The following is an 18,533-nucleotide window of genomic DNA, read 5'->3' as shown; positions in this document are numbered from 1 at the left end:
GGGCCGGCTCCGTGGCCGAGTTGTTCAAATTCCGCTCGCTCAGCTTCGTTGGCCCAGGTTCGCGGATTCGGATCCCAGGCGTGGACCTACTCCATGCATCAGCCATGCTGTAGAGGCATCCCACATACAAAGTAGAGGAAGATTGGCACAGATGTTGGCTCAGGGCTAATCTTCCTCAAGCAAAAAAAAAGAGGAGGATTGGCAATGGATGTTAGGGCAAATCTTCCTCACCAGTATATATATGTATACTTATAAATATATATATATATATATATATATAAAATATACATATATATATAAAAATATACATATATATATGTGTAAACTCTTTAGGTATTTGGATTGTGGCTAGAAACGAGCTTATTGTGGTCATTTTTTTTTTAATGAGTTTGTACTTTAATGGGTTTGTTGGTTATTTATTTATTTATTTATTTATTTATTTATTTATTTATTTAATTAATTTATTTTGTGAGGAGATCAGCCCTGTGCTAACATCTGCCAATCCTCCTCTTTTTTTGCTGAGGAAGACGGCCCTGGGCTAACATCTGTGCCCATCTTCCTCCACTTTATATGGGACGCCGCCACAGCATGGCTCGCCAAGCAGTGCGTCGGTGCGCGCCCGGGATCCGAACCAGCGAACCCCAGGCCGCCGCAGCGGAGCGCGCGCACCCAACCGCTTGCGCCACCGGGCCGGCCCCTGTTGGTTATTTTTAATGCTAAAATTTTGTGGTGGCTCAGAAAATTTGAATGTACATTTGTGGAAATATTTTTTAGAAGAGTTCAAAGAGATTTACATTTTTTGTCTTAAAGATTTTATACCAACTCTAGTACTTGTTTGTCTTCTCTTACTTATATACCAGGGTTAATGTTGATAAACTAGATGTCAGATGTCACCCAGTGTTCTTGATTTGCGTTCTTAAAAATTAGTTGTATGTTGAATTTGGGGCTGGCTTATATGGTATTATTGTAAGTGGATGCTGTAAACTGTGGTTTTATATTGCCTACACGTATAATAGCACATACATTCTAAAAGGATAATAATATTTCATAGATGAACTTGAACACAGGCTATTTGATGCATTCTTTGTAGTATTTCAAATAGTTGTAACAGGCACTAAGAACAATGATTACTGAAGAATCAGAAAGGGCAGATAGTTTTACCCTTTATGAGAATTCTTATAGTACTTTTTTTTGTTTCTAAAGTTCATGTCTCATTTTGAGAGAAGCAGTGGTGTTTTGAGATTAATACCATTAAACTTTTACTTTCAGTTTTTAAAATAATGTGTTCTATTTAAACTGTTCTATAACTAATACTTCCTATTTACTTGAAGACTTAAAAATCTGAAGGTTTTTTTCATATAAACAAAAATATATGTAGGATAACTTGATAAAGTTAATTCTTCCCCAAACTCTCCATTCTCAACTGTCTCAAGAAATGAACCCAATAACATGTCTGTTATCGGCAGTAAATGTTCAAAGTAATTCTGGTTGGTTGTCTAGTACATTTCATTTGCATAGCATAGTTTCATTATTATGTTAGACCTTGCATACCTGAAAATTATTTTAAGACACGTTTATATGACTGAATTTAGTACATTAATTTTCTCACTCTTTTGCAGCATTTTCAGTTAGCTTTGGTTGACTGCAATCCCTGCACTTTGTCCAATGCTGAAAGTAAGTATTATTAAGTACCATGGTTTTCTACAGGTATTCACATTGCTTCATGGCAAATAATAGTAGTAGTAGTAGTAGTAGTAGTAGTAATAATAATAATAATGATGATAGTGATAAATTCTGTGCAATTTTTTCTTCTAGAATTGTTGAATTTAACTGTATTGGTTGCCATGGCTACTTTTACAAATGGAACATGTGAGACCAGTTATTGTGAACAGCCTGTTTCTAAAATAGATATGCCAATGAACTGAGTTGTTGAATTAAAATTATCTGCACTAATTAACAAGATTGATTATTTGTGTATTAATTATATTGAGGGGATTAAAAACAAAGTTTCCCAGTGTTTTAGGAAAAATGAGTATACAAAGATTCATATGTGGTAGCTCACTGATTCCTGCTATGTGGTATTAAAATTATTGGTAATTATGAAGACATACTTTGACTTTTTATTATAGTTTTACACATCATAAATAAAATTTGAGGTGACATTTTTCAGTTACTTCAAAAAGAATGTGTGTGTGAAGCATGTTCTGATAGAGTGGTTTTCTTCAGACAATTATTTTCTGCATCTATATGGGTTTCTTTCCAAAAGCAGATTGGGTTGATTATGGTGTGTTTATCAATAAGTATGTGGTGGCATATTTATTTAGTATACTTTAAAGTAGCCAATAAAAATTTTCAGAATATTTATAGGGTTCAAGCTGGATTTCTTTAAAACTTTCTTACTTGAAAAATAAAAATTTTAATTAGAATGTATGAAAAATTGAATCATTCTTAATGAAAATTTCAGATCAATCAAAGGATTCTAGGTCTTAGAAAGTCAGTATTTTGCTTATAAGTGACTTTCATTTTTTAACCATATGGAAAGGTGTTAAGTGAAAAGTAGTCTCTATGAAAAATGCCTGAGAAAATGATTGAGTGAATGAAAAAGCTGTAGAAATTTGCATATAACTTGCATGTATCATGAATTAAGACATAGCGTGGATTAAATCATCATCTGAACCAGACCAATTATCTCATACTTCTAAAGGCAATTTCCTGAGAAAATGTAAAAGATTTCTGTTTTCTTTAAATGAAACTCAGGATTTAGTACTGATGGGTATATTTGCGCCATACATGGTGGGAAGGTAATAAATGCAGCAATATTTTAGTTTCTAAGATGAGGTTAGATTAGGAAAATAATTTAACTCATTGATATATTATAAAGTGTTAATTTATACTTTTTCATTAATTATATGTCCAGGTTATATAAACCATCTGGAATATAGACCCTTAACATTCTTTTAAAATTAATTTATGGGAATAAGAAAACAGTTGATTTTCATTTAATTGATTATACCTAGTACCTTAAAGCTAACTTTCATAACTATCTGTCAGTTTGATAACTTTTGAGGGACGTTTCATAAATATCAAACTAAATATTTTGGTAAATCTTCATTTTATTCCACTCTGTTGAGGTTAAATCTCAGTTGTAGATCATTGCTCTTGAGAGGAAAACACCTACATATGTAGAGTGAGTACCACAGGGCAGAAAACTTTCCTGTCGAATTTGCAGAGGACAGTTCAAACCATCATAAATACATTTTCCAGTTTATTGTGCCTCTCTTTCTGTTGGTTATTGAGAAGGGAAATAGGGGGGAGGGTGACCAAGGTCCTGTTTTGCCCAAGACTGAGGAGTTTCCCGGACTCAGGACTTTCAGTGCTAAAAGATTGGTCACTCGAATGGAAGGGCACAAGCTTTATTTAGAGACATTAGGCCATTATATTTCAGTTGGTTTGGGTAGTTTATTTTATTTTATTTTTTTTTATTTTTTTATTTTTTATTTATTTATTTATTTTTTTGGGTAGTTTATTTTAGACAATCTGCATGATTACTTGGTAACCACGATAATGGCTGATGTGTTACAGAGCACTAACAAATGTAGACTACCTACTTTGAGCCAGACATTATTACCATTTAAACACCGGCTCTTTATTGTCTTTGTAAAACTTGCTTCTCTTTCAATTTTTTATGTCATCACCTATTTGTATATGCTGCAGAGCTTGATTGTTCTTTGAAATCTTCTATGTTACTTTCTGGTACTACAGAGATCAGAATATTATAGAAAGTAAAGTGAGCTTTTAAAAAAAGTCTATATGAAATATTTCTATTTTATGGCACAATTCATTTATGTAATTAAAAAAAATAAGTAGATAACACTTGTTGCTTCTAGAGCTATTTAAGAGGGGTTAATTACAGTTCGTGTTTTGAAAAGTAGAATCATGGTGATGAGAGACTTTTCATTATATGATTACCCCTTGGGATAAAATTGTTTCTTCTAGATTTAATTAATTCTGTTAATTCTAAAAATAATGTATTAATTTATGAATAAAGTTTAATGTCAGAACCTTTTATGGCAGTATTTGTTAAAAATTTCTACCTCTAATTGAGACTTGCCAAGTGGAGCTTTTTCTTAGTTGTATGGTTGTGGAAGAGGACTTTTAACTATAACTTTGAAGAGGACGTTTAAGAATTTAAGTATATGATAGTTTTCACACTACAAAAAATGACACTGGGTTTAGTAAGTCATGGAATCACAAGCCCTTGACAATAGGGCCTAGGACTGAACCTGGAGGAAGTTTGGAATGGTAGTAGACTGTCAGCTAGCTGCTGATCTTTTCTTTCTTGTCACCTTTATTAGAGGAGTAAGAAGACTGGGGGAAATGAGCATAGATTTTCTCTTCCTCGTTCTCTTCACCTGTAAGCTAGTCTCCCTCTAATGATGTAGTGAGGTGTGACACTGGGCTGGAACTCTCAAGGAGAGCTGTGTTGGAAAAGGGGAGCGGGGAATAAGAAAAGCCCTCAACAGATGTAGGTAAAGGGGATATTTATTACATGTGTAGAACTTTTATTATTAGTATTAGTGTGTGCTTCTCACGAAAAGCTGATTTTCATCATCTAAAGATGATATTTTTATTTTGCCTCATCTCTGATTAGTTAATGTGTGATATTTAATGATTATTTATAGAGAGATGTAGTACTTTACTTTTGATACAAAAATATTTGATTGAAAGCTCATTTATATTTTGTTTGTTTTGCTCTTTATGGTTATTTAGTTCAGCTGTTCCCAGGTGCTGATCTAGGGAACAAGTATCAGAATCGCTTGTAGAACTGAATAAAAAGGCAGCTTTCCAGGCCTTGCCTAGGCTCACTGAATCATAATCTTAGGAATCTCTATTTTTAACAAGCCTCCCAGGTGAATCTTAAGTTATTGGAATCAGAGAGTTATTCGTGGTGAACTCCCAAATGAGAAATCAGTGATAGCTGTCGACCTTGTTTTTAAAGATCCACATAAATATTTTGCATATAATTTTGAAAGGCTCCTCGACTCTTTGAAATCCAACTATGAAATCCAGGTAGATAGAACATTAAAAAAAGAGATCTGTCATTGAAGAATGATTTGTATTTAAATAGCTAGAATCCAGTTTTGATTCCTGGTTCATTGTTGCTTTTGTTGAATCATTCGTACTCTGGTGATGCAGTATCAGGAAGACCTGTAAATAAAAGCTGAAATATATTTTTATTTGATTTTCAAGACATACTTGTTAATCTTGGGACTGTTTACCATTCTTGCCTTTCAAGTGGTTTGATTTGTTTTTTTTCCTAATAATTCTGAAGAACTGATAGAGAAATGCAACAATTCATTTCCTCTGTCTGTTATTACCAGTGTCATCCTGGTCTATGACTTCTTTATATATGTTGTTGATATGAAATATGGTATAAGAAAAAAATTAGAGGCTTTTTTTGGTTTTAATATGTTTTTTATCAAATACTGACTTTACTGTATTTTTTGACTTGGAACTCAGTTTTTAAATACCATGTTTTGAAATGTATAGATTATAGAAGTTTTTTTGCTTAATGATACCATTTTGAACTTTGTAAGAAGTATACTCACTTGCTACAGATTTTAATGTTAATTTTAATAATTAGATTGACAAAATTTGATAACGACCAACAATAAATACCAGTGGTTTCTTATCATGTTCGTGTTTTTTAGTATGTTTCTATATTCTATTTTATTAAAAATAAAAGTTATATTCCATTATTACGTAAATCTACATAGAGTAGACCATGCTTATGTTTTACATTTTATATTCTTAATTTACCCCAAACATTGCTGTATTGTTACTAATTTTTATTTTCCATCATCTTCGCAGTTCAATTTCACATTGCCCACTTATATGAAACCCAGGTAAGTGTTTTAACTTACCTTACTTAAACAAAAATGATCACCCATATCATTTTAAGTGAAATCAGGTATACAGATAATTTAATGGAATTCTGGGCATTACCTCTTACATACATTTTATACTTATTAAATGTGGTCAAGATTTTGCTTAGTGAAACAGTTATTACAGAGTACTTGCTGTGTACGAAGAAGTTTGTTTAATATGATTTACCTCTAAACTTGAACTATCTGCAGGCTTAAATGCTATATTTAAGATTTCTCTTACTGATGTGAAATGCCTAGTGTTCTTTTCAGAATGTTTATAAATGGTTGCTATAATGCATTGTTTTTAGTTTCAATTTTTTTTAAGATTGAAATATCCCTTACACATGGCACCATTTGAAAGGCATATTGTGGTCACCTCTTGATGTCTTTACCACTACTTTTATGGCTGCTATATTTAAAAAACTTTTTCAGTTTAATTTTAGAACATTTGGTTTTGTGTATGGCAGATTTTGCTTAGTTGTATGATAAAAGGTGTATAACACATAGAAATTGACTCTAGGCAGTGGTATGAAAAATCAGGCATAAGACTATGAGACTAAATATTAGATAATCATGGTTTACCCAAAACATAAATTTTATAACAGCTTTTTAGGAAAAACAATACTGTTATATTTGTACATAATTTGTAAGGTCTGTTTTGTTTCAGAGCCACCGGAGGTGGTTTAAAAAAACCAGATTCCTGGACACCTCTGTCTGCATGGCACCCCCCCCCCCCCGAATCAGAATTGATGCACACTCAGGTTGGGATACCCTGCTAATCTAGGGATTTTATCCACCTTGAGAAGATGCATGTGACAATTACAGACAAGTTGTGGGGCAGTCTTTACATGCCACTGCTGATCCCAGCCTCCCGCCGACTACTGATTTTTGCCAAATCAGCAAAGGCCCCAGGGTGAAAGCAGCTACAGAAATGATTCTTCACTTGATAAATTTTAGTGCCCATTAAGATTAAACAAAACAGAATGAACAAAATTCATGCCAGGCAGAGTATATAATTATTAAATAACAGGAAGATGGCACTGTAAGCATATGAAAGGATTGAAAAATCTCTACTCTAGTGCTTATAACAAGGATTTTCATTTTCAGGTGAAAAATTAAGAAAAGCAAAAAGGCCTCTCTACCTACCTATAGAAAGTTACTTTATATAGTTCAGCTGATTCATACCAATAGACCTTATTTATGAATATGACGTTTTAAAGTGTAAATTTAAGTAGTCATAAGTGGTTAGTGGCTACTACTAGGTAACCAGATAGTTTAAGGGAAGTTTCTTTATATAGGAAGAAGTCTTCCTGCTAATAAATGTAGAAAGAATTCAGCATCATTTCACAAACCATGGAGGCCCTGTCCCTACATTGCCTTCACAGGATTAAATGATAGACCATAATTAAAACTGAAAAGTGATAGAATACTTTTTTAACTTGAGTGGTTAAGGAAGGCCTCTCTGAGCAGGAGCTGTTTGGGCTGAGTCCTGAATGGAGAGAAGGAGCCAGTGATATAATCACTTGGGGCTGATGGAGTGTGTGTGGGTGTGGGTGTGTTGCTAGGTCATTCTAATAAAGAGGTGTAAGCAAGTACAATGGATTGTGGTATTGAGTTTATAGGATTTGAAAGACAAAGGAGGCCTTTTGTAGAGATGGAGATGTAGGGTATATTTAAAAAAATTTTTTAAGTTTAATCATATGAATTTAGGTTTGGGTTATTTTATTTTACTTTTCAACTTTATTGAGGTATAATTAACAAATAAAATTTTAAGATATTTAAAGTGTACAGTGTGATGATTTGATATACATATACATTGTGAAAGGATTTTCTCCAAGTTAATTAACACATCCATCACCTCTCATCTCCCCCTGCCTTTTGTTTTTTTTTTTTTTTGAATGAGAACATTTAAGTTCTCTCCTCTTAGTAAATTTCAGTTATACAATTCAGGGTTATCAGCTGTACTCATCATGTTTTACATTAGATCCTCAGACCTTATTCGTCTTATGACTGAAAGTTTGTACCCTTTTACCAACTTCTCTCTATTTCCCCCACCCCCACCCCTGGCAACCACTTTTCTACTCTCTGTTTCTGAGTTCAAATCCCCTGCTGCCCCCCTTTTTTTTTTTTTTTTTTTTTAAAGATTCCACATATAAGTGATACCATACAGTTTTGTCTTTCCCTCTCTGGCTTATTTCACTTAGCATAATGCCCTCTAGGTTCATTCATGTTGTCGCAAATGACAGGATTTCTTTCTTTTTTTAAGGCTGAAATACTATTTCATTGTATTTATATACCACATTTTCTTGTGTTGATGGACATTTAGGTTGTTTCCATACCTTAGCTATTGTAAATAATGCTGCAATGAACATGAGAGTACAGATATCTCTTCAAGATAATGGTTTTGTTTCCTTTGGAAATATACCCAGAAGTGGGACTGCTGGGTCATATGGTAGTTATATCTAGGTTTGGGTAATTTTGATGGGATGTCATCTCCCCCACACCCATTCTTAGTAGATTTAAAAAAATTAGATTCTCATAGGTTTCTATGTATATTGTCATACTTTCTCTAAATAAAGATAATTTTATTTCTCTGTGTAATGTCATATCCCAAGTAATTATATTATGAATTATTCTGGGACATTTATATCAATTATTTAATTTACCTTTCCCATTTTATTAGCTGACACCTCCAGAACCATTTTTTCTAATAGTAATAATGGTATTAACTGGCCTTTTCTTTCTCTTTATTTTAATGAAATAACTTGGAGTTCACCATCTAAATTCTTATTAGCCTTTAAAGATTGAAGATACAGAATTTCTCCCCTTTGTTATTAAAACATTACTTATTTTTGAATAGATAATCCAAAATGAAAGTGCCTGAAAGAATACACAGTGAAGTATCCTCCCTCCTTTTCCCTAGCCACCTATTCCCCTCCTAAAAGCCACCAGTGTTTTTTGCATTCTTGCAGAGAAACTCAGTGCCTATACAAGCAAATCCATATATATGTTTGCACATATATTTATTTTTATTTATTTTATTGAAACAATAGCCAGCTATGTATGTTCTCTCTTGACCTTACTTAAATTGTTTTTTTTAGCTTAGTATTATATTTTGGAAATCATTCCATATCAGTACATGTAAAGCTGTATTACATCCCTTTGCATAGATGTACTGTAACTAATTTAACTATTCCCCTTTGAGGGACAGTTACAAATAATGTTTTTATTAATAACATTGGTTATAAGAATGATTAGTTTTGTTTTTAACATTGTCTTCTAACTATCCAGCATCAGTTTATTACTGAAACACTGTAGACTGGTTTCATTTATTTATATTATATAAATCCAAAAATTCTAAAGAAAGAAAAATTCCAGCTGATATTTAAATATGCAGTAAATATGTCATGATTATATAGGGTTTATTCCATGAATTTAAGGGTGATTCAGTGTAAGGAAATCTGTTAACAAAACAAACAAAAGTCAGTATAAGGAAAAGTAACTATACTGTGAGGAAGAAAGAAAGATGTTTTTTAAAAAAAAGGAGAGAAAAATAGTAGACCTAATTAATAGGTCAAAACCTTAGTATTCTGAAAAAATTAACAAAATAGATAAACCACTAGCTAAATTATCAAGGGGATAAAAGAGAAGATAAAGCACAGTTACACAAAATAAGATAACCATGGAAACAGAAGAAATTAGAACTATCATAGGAGACTACTTAGCAGACCTCAATGCAAATGAAAACTTAAATGAAAGGGACTACTTCCCAGGGAAATGCAGATTAGCAAAATTGACCTCATTAAAGTTATAAAAGTTATAAAAAGCCAATTTCCATTAAAAGAAATAGAGAAAATTAAGTAATGCCTTACAGAAAGCACCAGGCCCAAATGGTTTTACAGGGGAATTCTAACAAGCCTTTAAAGACCAGATAATTTTAATACACTATAAATTGTTCAAGAGCTTTGAAAATGAAGAAAAACTTCCTCATTTCATTTTTTTATGAAAGAGGGGGGAGGGCTTATTAACAACTTTTAATCTGACCTTGAGAGACATATGTGTTTGATAATAGTTAAGGTCCTTTCTGCACTTGTTGATTTTACAGCATATTTTAAAAATTTAATGGAAACAAAAATCCCTGCTTCTAAAAATTAACTACAGGTCATAGTGCTTTGGTATTCTCTTTTTTTTAAATTATAAAAGATACATGACATAAATTTTGCCATTTTAGCCTTTTTTTTTTTTTTTTTTGTGAGGAAGATCAGCCCTGAGCTAACATCTGCCAATCCTCCTCTTTTTGCTGAGAAAGACTGTCCCTGGGCTAACATCCGTGCCCATCTTCCTCCACTTTATATGGGACGCCACCACAGCATGGCTCAACAAGCAGTGTGTCGGTGCGCGCCCGGGATCCGAACCGGCGAACCCTGGGCAGCCGCAGCAGAGCGCGTGCACCTAACCGCTTGTGCCACCGGTCCAGCCCCTAGCCATTTTTTTTTTTTTTTATATAATTTTATTTATTTTTTTTCCCCCCAAAGCCCCAGTAGATAGTTGTATGTCATAGCCGCACATCTTTCTAGTTGCTGTATGTGGGACTCGGCCCCTGCATGGCCAGAGAAGCGGTGCGTAGGTGCGCGCCCGGGATCCGAACCCGGGCCACCAGCAGCGGAGCGCATGCACCCAACCGCTAAGCCACGGGGCTGGCCCGCCCCTAGCCATTTTTAAGTGTACAGTTCAGTGGCATTAAGTATATTCACATTGTTGTGTCCCTATCACCACCATCCATCTCCAGAACTTGCATCATCCCAAACTGAAACAGCCCCTGGCAACCCCTATTTTACTTTCTGTCTCTCTGAGTTTGACTACTCTAGATACCTCATATAAATGGAATCATACAGTATTTGTCCTTTTGTGTCTGGTTTATTTCACTTAGCATAATATCTTGAAGATTTGTACATGCTGTAGCATGTGTGAGAATTTCACTCCTTTTTAAGGCTGAATAATATTCCACTGTAAGTATACACCACATTTTGTTTATCCATTCATCTGTTGGTGGACACTTGTGTAGTTTCTACCTTTTAGCTATTGTGAATAATGCTGCTATGAACATGAGTGTGCAAATATCTGTTTGAGTCCCTGCCTTCAATTCTTTTTGATATATATCCAGAAGTGGAATTACTGGATCATATGGTAATTCTGTGTTTAAGTTTTTAAGGAACTGTGATACTATTTTCCCCATTTCTTTTTGAAGCAAGTATAACATTGATACCTGAACCTGATAAAGACAGTACAAAGAAGAATCAATATATAGACCAATATCTGTATTGGTATTCTAATGACTATTGGTATAAAAATACTAAGTAATACTAAATAAAATATTAGCAAACAAAATCCATTACCTCTTTAAGCAAATAATATACTATGACTAAGCAAATAATATACTGTGACCAAGTGGAATGCAAGGTTGATTGAATATTAGGAAATCTATTAATATCATGTATCGTAATAATAGAACTAAAGGTAAAATCAAATCATTATCACCACAGATGCTCAAGAAGCCTTTGACAGATTTAGTACTGATTCCCAATAAAAACACTCTTGGACACAGGAATTGAGAGTTACTTTCTTATGATAAAATTCAGATATTTTAGTCCCAAAGTCAGTTTCTTACTTAAGGGAAAACACTCGAGACATTTTCATAAAAATTAGGAACAAGGACCAAGATGCCCAGTATCTCCATTACTCCTCAAATTATGTAGATTAGTTAATAGTATTTTACCAGTGTTAATTCTATCAGTCTTCATGTATTTTGAGGCTCTGTTAATTGTTATGTCATCCTGATGTATTGGTTCTTTATCATTATGAAATATTCCTCTTTATCTCTGGTAATACTCTTTGCCTTGAAGCCTACTTACTCTGATCTGAATCTAGTCACGTCAGCTTTCTAATGCTTACTGTTTGCATGGTATCTTTTTCCATCCTTTTTCTTTCAACCTACTTGTGTCTTTATATGTTAAGTACATCTCTTACAAATACAATATTTTTGGCTCTTTTGTAACTCTATTCTGGCAGTCTCTTTTTTGTTGTTTGTTTGGAATGTCTAGTCCATTTATATTTAATTTGATTACTGATATGGTTGCATAAAGTTGGCTGTCATTCTTGTTGTATCCTTTGTATTTTGTTGTTTTTCTGTGGCTGCTTCCAAGGTTATTCTCTTTCCATTTGGTTTTTAAGAATTTGACTATGATGTGACCAGGGATTGATTTTTCCTCTATGTATACTACTTGTGATGTTTTTAGTCCTTTGTATGTGGGATTTGATGTCTTTCATCAGTTCTGGAAAGTTCTCAGCCATTATATTGTCAGTATTTTTTCTGCCCCATTCTTTCTCTCTTCTCTTTCTCGGACTCTGGTTACGTGTATGGTAGACTATCTGTTATTGTCTCATACATCTTTGGATGGCTTTTTTTTTTTTTTCACTTTTGTCTGTTTTTGGCTTCAGTCTGGATACTTTCTGTTGACCTATTTTTTGTTTTTTTGTTTTTTAATCTCCAGTCCGCTATTCAGTCTGTCCAGTGATTTTTTTTAAATTTCAGTTTAGTATTTTTTCAGTTCTAGAATTTTCTGTTTCTCTTTCAATTTCTCTTTCTGTGCTCTGATTTCCTGTCCATTAATTCATTATGCTTATGTTTTCCTTTTTGTCTGTGAACATTGTTAAAATAGCTGCTTTAAAAATTATTTGTAAATTTCAATGTCTGAGTCATTTCATGGTTGATTTTCATTAATTATCTTTTCTTTTGAACATGAGTAAAATTTTCCTGATTCTTTATAAGTCTGTTAATTTTATCCTGGATATCATGAATAATATATTATAGAGAGTAACTTGGTTATATTTTTCTGAAGATTGGTATTTTTGTTTTATGCAGCCAGTTAACTTTGCTCAAGTCACACTCTAAACTTTGTCACCCCTGTGGTGGGCAGCAGCTGAAGTCACTTTAGTTCTGTTAGGCTCCTCTACATCTGTTGTGTTCATGTGTTCAGCAGTCAAACAGAGATTTGGGCAGAGTTAATTGCAGAATTTGCTGTTCTGTCTCTTTGACTCCTTCCTAAGATTTCTCCCCTTACTTCTAGTTCTTGTCATAGCTTTAAACTCTGTCCTCTGATTCTTCAAGCTAGCAAGATTGCTGATTTGTATTTGAGTTCTAGCCAACCAGGCACCAATTGGGGCCTGCCTTTAGGTAAAAATCCTAGAAAAAGGGGGTTACTCATCCAGTGCCGTTCCCTTCTTCTAAACGTTAACTTCTCTGGTTTTAACCTGAGTTTGGTTTCTCTTTAGTGCTTTTTGATAGTTAAGTTTGACATTTTATCCAGAATTTAAAGCTGTCTGTGGAATGCTACTCCAGCATTACCAGAGGCAAAACTTTACTAAACGCCTTTAAAGATAAACTCATGTTGCTTTTTATACACTATTTATAATTGTTACTTAATGTTCTACTGTAAGCATCCATCATATTTTGTTTCCACTCACCTAGTGACATAGACCTAGGTTGTCCCCTAACTCCCTGATAATACAAACAGTACCATTTAGAATATTACCTGTGGGAAGGTTCCTTTGGCATATATATGCCAAGAGTGAGATTGCTAGATTATAACATATTTGCATACCTAATTTCATGAGTAAATCCCCTTCCAGCAGGGCATGAGTGTTTTCTTTTACTCGCATCCCCACATTACTTTGAATAACCCAACTTTCTTATGTTTGCCAGTCTGATGGGTAGAAAGTATTATCTCATTTAAACTTGCATTTTCTGATTTTTAGAGATGTACACTTCTTCATATGTTTTTTACCTTTTATGTGTTGGTTTTTATGTCCGTTGCCTGTTTTTCTGCTTATGTGTTTCAAGTCAGATCTTTTATTCTTTCTTGTGATTTGCGCTGTTTGGGCCATGTCAAATAAATTCTTTCCCACAAAGGAAATATTCTCCTACATTTTCTTCTCTTAGCTTTCTGTTTTTACCTTTCATATTTTGGTCTTGAATGCAGTTGCCAGTTTTTTGTATATGGTATGAGGTAGAAATCCAACTTCATGTTTGTCAGTATGATGCAGCCAGTTTTTCAGATATGTCATTTTTTTAATTCCTATTGTTTGGAAGTATGTTTTAGCATTTGTTGAGGTAATTCCACAAAGTGGTCTTCCTAAAATATAAATCTGATCATATTACTTGAACTCATTCAGTGGTACTCCATTGTCTTAGGATACAGTCTATAGTCTTCAACATGGTTTAAGAAGGTCTTTGTGAAGTTGTCTCTGCAATCTCTGCCCAGCCTGGTAGTGCTCTAAACTTAACACTTGCTCTTTCTTCCTCTGGGAAATATCATCCTGTTATTGTACACAGTACAATATGTTTTGTTTGTTTTTCTGCCTGTATTCTTCACTGTACTTGGTCCCAGCAGTTTCTGTTATGTATTAGGTGTTCAACAAATATTTATCAATTGAAGGAATTTAGTTGAATAACTTGGTCTTCTTATCCTTCATTAACTGTCTAATTGACTTTTTCAGACCAGATTAATGTTGACGGGAAACTAATTTAGCTGATAAATAAAAGTTGATGTAATCACTACTGTTAATCTCGATGGACAGTTCCTTCAAATCTTCCCTATGTTGACATACTGTATTCATATAGCTCCTTATTTGTTTCCATAGCTGTTGAGTTCTCATTTGATCCTTAGAACAACTCTAGATAGAAAGACCAGGCATTTACCTCTGTTTTATGGATGTTGAATCATAGTTTCAGTGAGGCTCACACAGCTAGTTTTGTATTTCTGCCTACTTTTTTTTTTGAGAAAAATTTGTTTGCTCAGGCAGCTATGTACTATTAGTGATATGAATAAAAGCCGCTTCAATTTATTGTTCTGTCCAGTATGTTTTAAAGGTAATATTTTTGAGGTTTTCCTTTGTTGGCTTTTCTTTTTTTTTCTTTCTTTTTTGAGGAAGATTGGCCCTGAGCTAACATCTGTTGCCAATCTTCCTCCTTTTTCCTTTTTTCCTTTTTTCCTCCCCAAAGCCCCCGTAGATAGTTGTACATCCTTCTAGTTAGTCTATGAGGGATGCCGCCTCAGCATGGCTTGATGAGTGGTGCATAGGTCTGCGCCCAGGATCTGAACTGGTGAACCCTGGGCTGCCGAAGTGGAGTGCGCAAACTTAACCGCCACGCCACCGAGCCGGACCCTCTTTTCTTTTTTTCTTTTTTTTTGGAGGAGTTGCCCTAAGCTTTATGACTAGCAATAATGGGTTTCAGTCATATTGGTACGTTTGTGGAGGGAACTGTGAGTGAACGGGTTCATTTAGGGATTTGCCTACGGAACCTTAAATAGAACAAACATTCTTAGGCTATAACTATGGGAGGTTTGGTGTCTTTAAAATCATATATATTATAAATTTTTTCATATGATATTTTATATACTAGTAGCTGTATGTTTTAAACTTAGATTTTAACTACTTTTGCACTTAGATTTTGTAAAGCGTTTTTGGCATGTGCTCTATTGTTCATATTAAGTTGCTTGGAAACTTGGTGTTTCTAGGCAGATTATGCACTTGGAGATAGAATACTTCTCTAGCTTCATTAGTGTTATTAAATAAAGTTGAAATCATTCATGTTATTAAATAGATTGAGATGATTTTAACTATTGAGATTTGGCAATTTCTTAAAAGTTCATATTTTAATGATACTTTATGTTGAATGTTATACTGGTGTTAGATACTCTGAAACATGGTGTAGTAACTACAACTGTCTAGTGTTAAAGGAACATTTAGTAATGGAATTAGCACTTTTTTCTTTCAGTTGGTTTAAAAAATATGCTAAAATATCAATATTGTGTAAATCTTAATATATGAGCTACTTCTTTAAAGATATTAATTTTATTTTTCTTTAAATCTCTCTTTTTCTGCTCTTTAGAGGAAGTATCATTCTGCAAAGGAAGCTTATGAACAACTTTTGCAGACAGAAAACCTTTCTGCACAAGTAAAAGCAACTGTCTTACAACAGTTAGGTATGTAATAGTATACGTTTAGTGTGTGTAAGTACTTCTCTTTACGTATTTTACATATCAGGGATGGCAAATATGTTGCTCATGTATTCTATTCCTTTTCTTTCCTTTGCCCAGAGATGATATAATTAATCTGAACCCAACATATTTCCACCCTCTGCGAAGCATTGTCCCTCTCGTTACGATTCCTTAGTGCAGCTAGTCCCTTTAAATTCTCAAAATTATTCTCCAGTACTTGACCCATGGGTGAGGGAGACTGAATACTTGGCGTTGTGACAGATGTGCTTAGCACTCAGTGAAATTAAGTGATTTGCCTAAAGTCACTTAGTGGTTGGTGAGCTTGCTTTCCTTGCTCAAGCAATAATATTAACTAAAAAATTTTATCTAAAAATTGTGGAACATCTAATACTATAGTTTCTGTATATATGCTAATATTGACGATGAAGGAAATGTAGCCATTTGGATGTAATATGTCACTATCACCAAAAAGATAGTGATGGAGTTCTCTAGCATTTGATTTTGTTGCTTAGTTATCGAGTCATGTTTCTTGTCTGTATTTGGTATTTGAGTTTTTTTTTTTTTCAGCTTTTGTTTATTTGTTTTTGGTCTGGGCAAGTAATTTATTCTTAATTTTTAACCAATGTTGTAGTAATATGAATGTTTTCATAATGTGACTATTTTGATATAATTTTAAAATCATTTAAGCTTAGACTTTATCAGATTGGCCCTGGGCTAACATCTGTGCCCATCTTCTTCCACTTTATATGGGAGGCTGCCACAGCATGGCCTGACAAGCAGTGCATTGGTGCGCGCCTGGGATCCGAACCCCGGGTCACCAGCAGTGGAGCGCACGCACTTAACCGCTACACCCCGGGGCTGGTCCCCAAAAGTTTTGTGTTCTTAAGGAAAAAGAATAAAGTGATGCTTTTAGAACAGACAGCGTACTCATTCAGCTAATATTTGAATACAAACTTTTTTTATCCACACTATTTTTAAATTTTTATGCATTTTAGCTGTGGTGAAGAATGTGTCATAGCAAAAAGGCATACACATTTCAAATTTAAGAAATGGTTTGAAAAAGTTTTGGTTTTAGTTATGTCTGAATCACCTGTTCTCTTTGGCATTGGCTTACCATATTTCAGAGTGTATAAGTAAACTTTTCATGGTTTTGAAAGGAAAAAGACTTCCCCTAATTGAGTCTAATTTATGTCTGCACATCAATCCTTCCTACTTGCTTGTCACTGCTGCTTAAGCAGCTCCTTTTAGAGCCTGTTACTCTAGGTCCTGTTTTTACTAGTAATAGCAGAAGAGATAAGGGAGGAACAGATGAATAAACGTGCGATTGACTTATATTTCCATAAAACACGATAACTCAATCTCCTTAAAATATCTTTTGGAGCACAGCAACTGTAATAAATGTCAGAAAATGGGAGTTCTTATTATATATAGTATGGACTATACACAAAGAACAGAGCTGATTTTTTGCACTTGAATTGATCCACAACTGAAATATGATTCCCTGACAAATTAAACCACATGATTCCTGTGTGTCTTGAAGGTTTAGAATACGCTATTCCATGATCCAATCTTTTGATTGCTTACGTAGCCATCTAGTTAATTTATTTATAATAAAAATTGTATAAATTTAAGATGTACAACATGATGTTTTGATATACATAGTGAAATGATTACTAAAGTCAAGCTAATCAACATATCCATCTCCTCAAATAGTTACTATTTGTTTTTGTGTGTGATGGGAGCACCTGAAATCTATTCTCTTAGCAAATTTCCGGTATACATTACAGTATTATTCACTATAGTCATTCTGCTGTACATTAGCTCTCTAGACTTATTCATCCTGTATAACTGCAACTTTGTTCCCTTTGACCAACATTGTCCCATTTCCCCCACCTCCCTGCTCCTGGTAACCACCATTCTACTCTCTGCTTCTATATATTCAACTTTTTTAGATTCCACGTATAAATAAGATTATGCACTATCTAAATTTATTTATTAAACGTCTGTAGTACCCATTTTGTATCATTCTTATTTGCACCATTTGAACATACTTTTCTTATAGCCTTGAGTTTTTTTTTTAATTGTCAAATGCTTTGTAGTTTTTATTTTATATAAGATGTGAGTATATGTGGTCAATGCCAATAAGGTAGGGTTGTGTGTGTGTTTTACTCTGGACTAGCATTCATTATATAGTCTTATATTTATTCCTTGGAAATAAACATTGGGTTAATAGACTGTCTTGGAGATTCTTAAAATGCACATAAATTTTTACATGGAACAGTGAATAAGATTTAACATTTTTATATTCTTTGTTTCATAACTTGGAATTTTTTCAAATGCCAAAATTAGAAAAGAAAAGAGAAACTGTACTTCATACTCTACTAAGTGTTAAGTCAGTGCTTAAGATCATTTTAATTTCTCTGGAATAAAAGTTCTTTGTACCTTCCTGTGAGAAACAGACTTTCTTATGGCTAGAATTGGCAGTTCTAAATTTTGGGAGTGTGTACGCCAAACTAAATGAATAAATTGACTGAAAAGAGTATTT

The 18,533-nt window shown here is 33.7% G+C and overlaps 1 protein-coding gene across 14 annotated transcripts in view; it reads left to right on the top strand.

Moving 5' to 3' along the window:
• KDM6A (lysine demethylase 6A) overlaps window positions 1–18,533 on the top strand; it is a 199,999-nt gene that overhangs the window by 122,355 nt on the left and 59,111 nt on the right. For all 14 annotated transcript variants that reach the window (XM_087427103.1, XM_087427099.1, XM_087427102.1 and 11 more), the window contains exons 7-9: window positions 1,620–1,674; window positions 5,872–5,906; window positions 15,880–15,973. In XM_087427103.1, the coding sequence (XP_087283229.1) occupies window positions 1,620–1,674; window positions 5,872–5,906; window positions 15,880–15,973 (184 nt within the window). The remainder of the gene's footprint in view (window positions 1–1,619; window positions 1,675–5,871; window positions 5,907–15,879; window positions 15,974–18,533) is intronic.

This window comes from Ceratotherium simum, chromosome X (assembly GCF_057802395.1).
Source record: "Ceratotherium simum simum isolate JZ-2026a chromosome X, ASM5780239v1, whole genome shotgun sequence".
In the NCBI taxonomy this organism is placed as follows: domain Eukaryota; kingdom Metazoa; phylum Chordata; class Mammalia; order Perissodactyla; family Rhinocerotidae; genus Ceratotherium; species Ceratotherium simum.
This window is presented reverse-complemented; position numbering and strand designations above follow the sequence as displayed.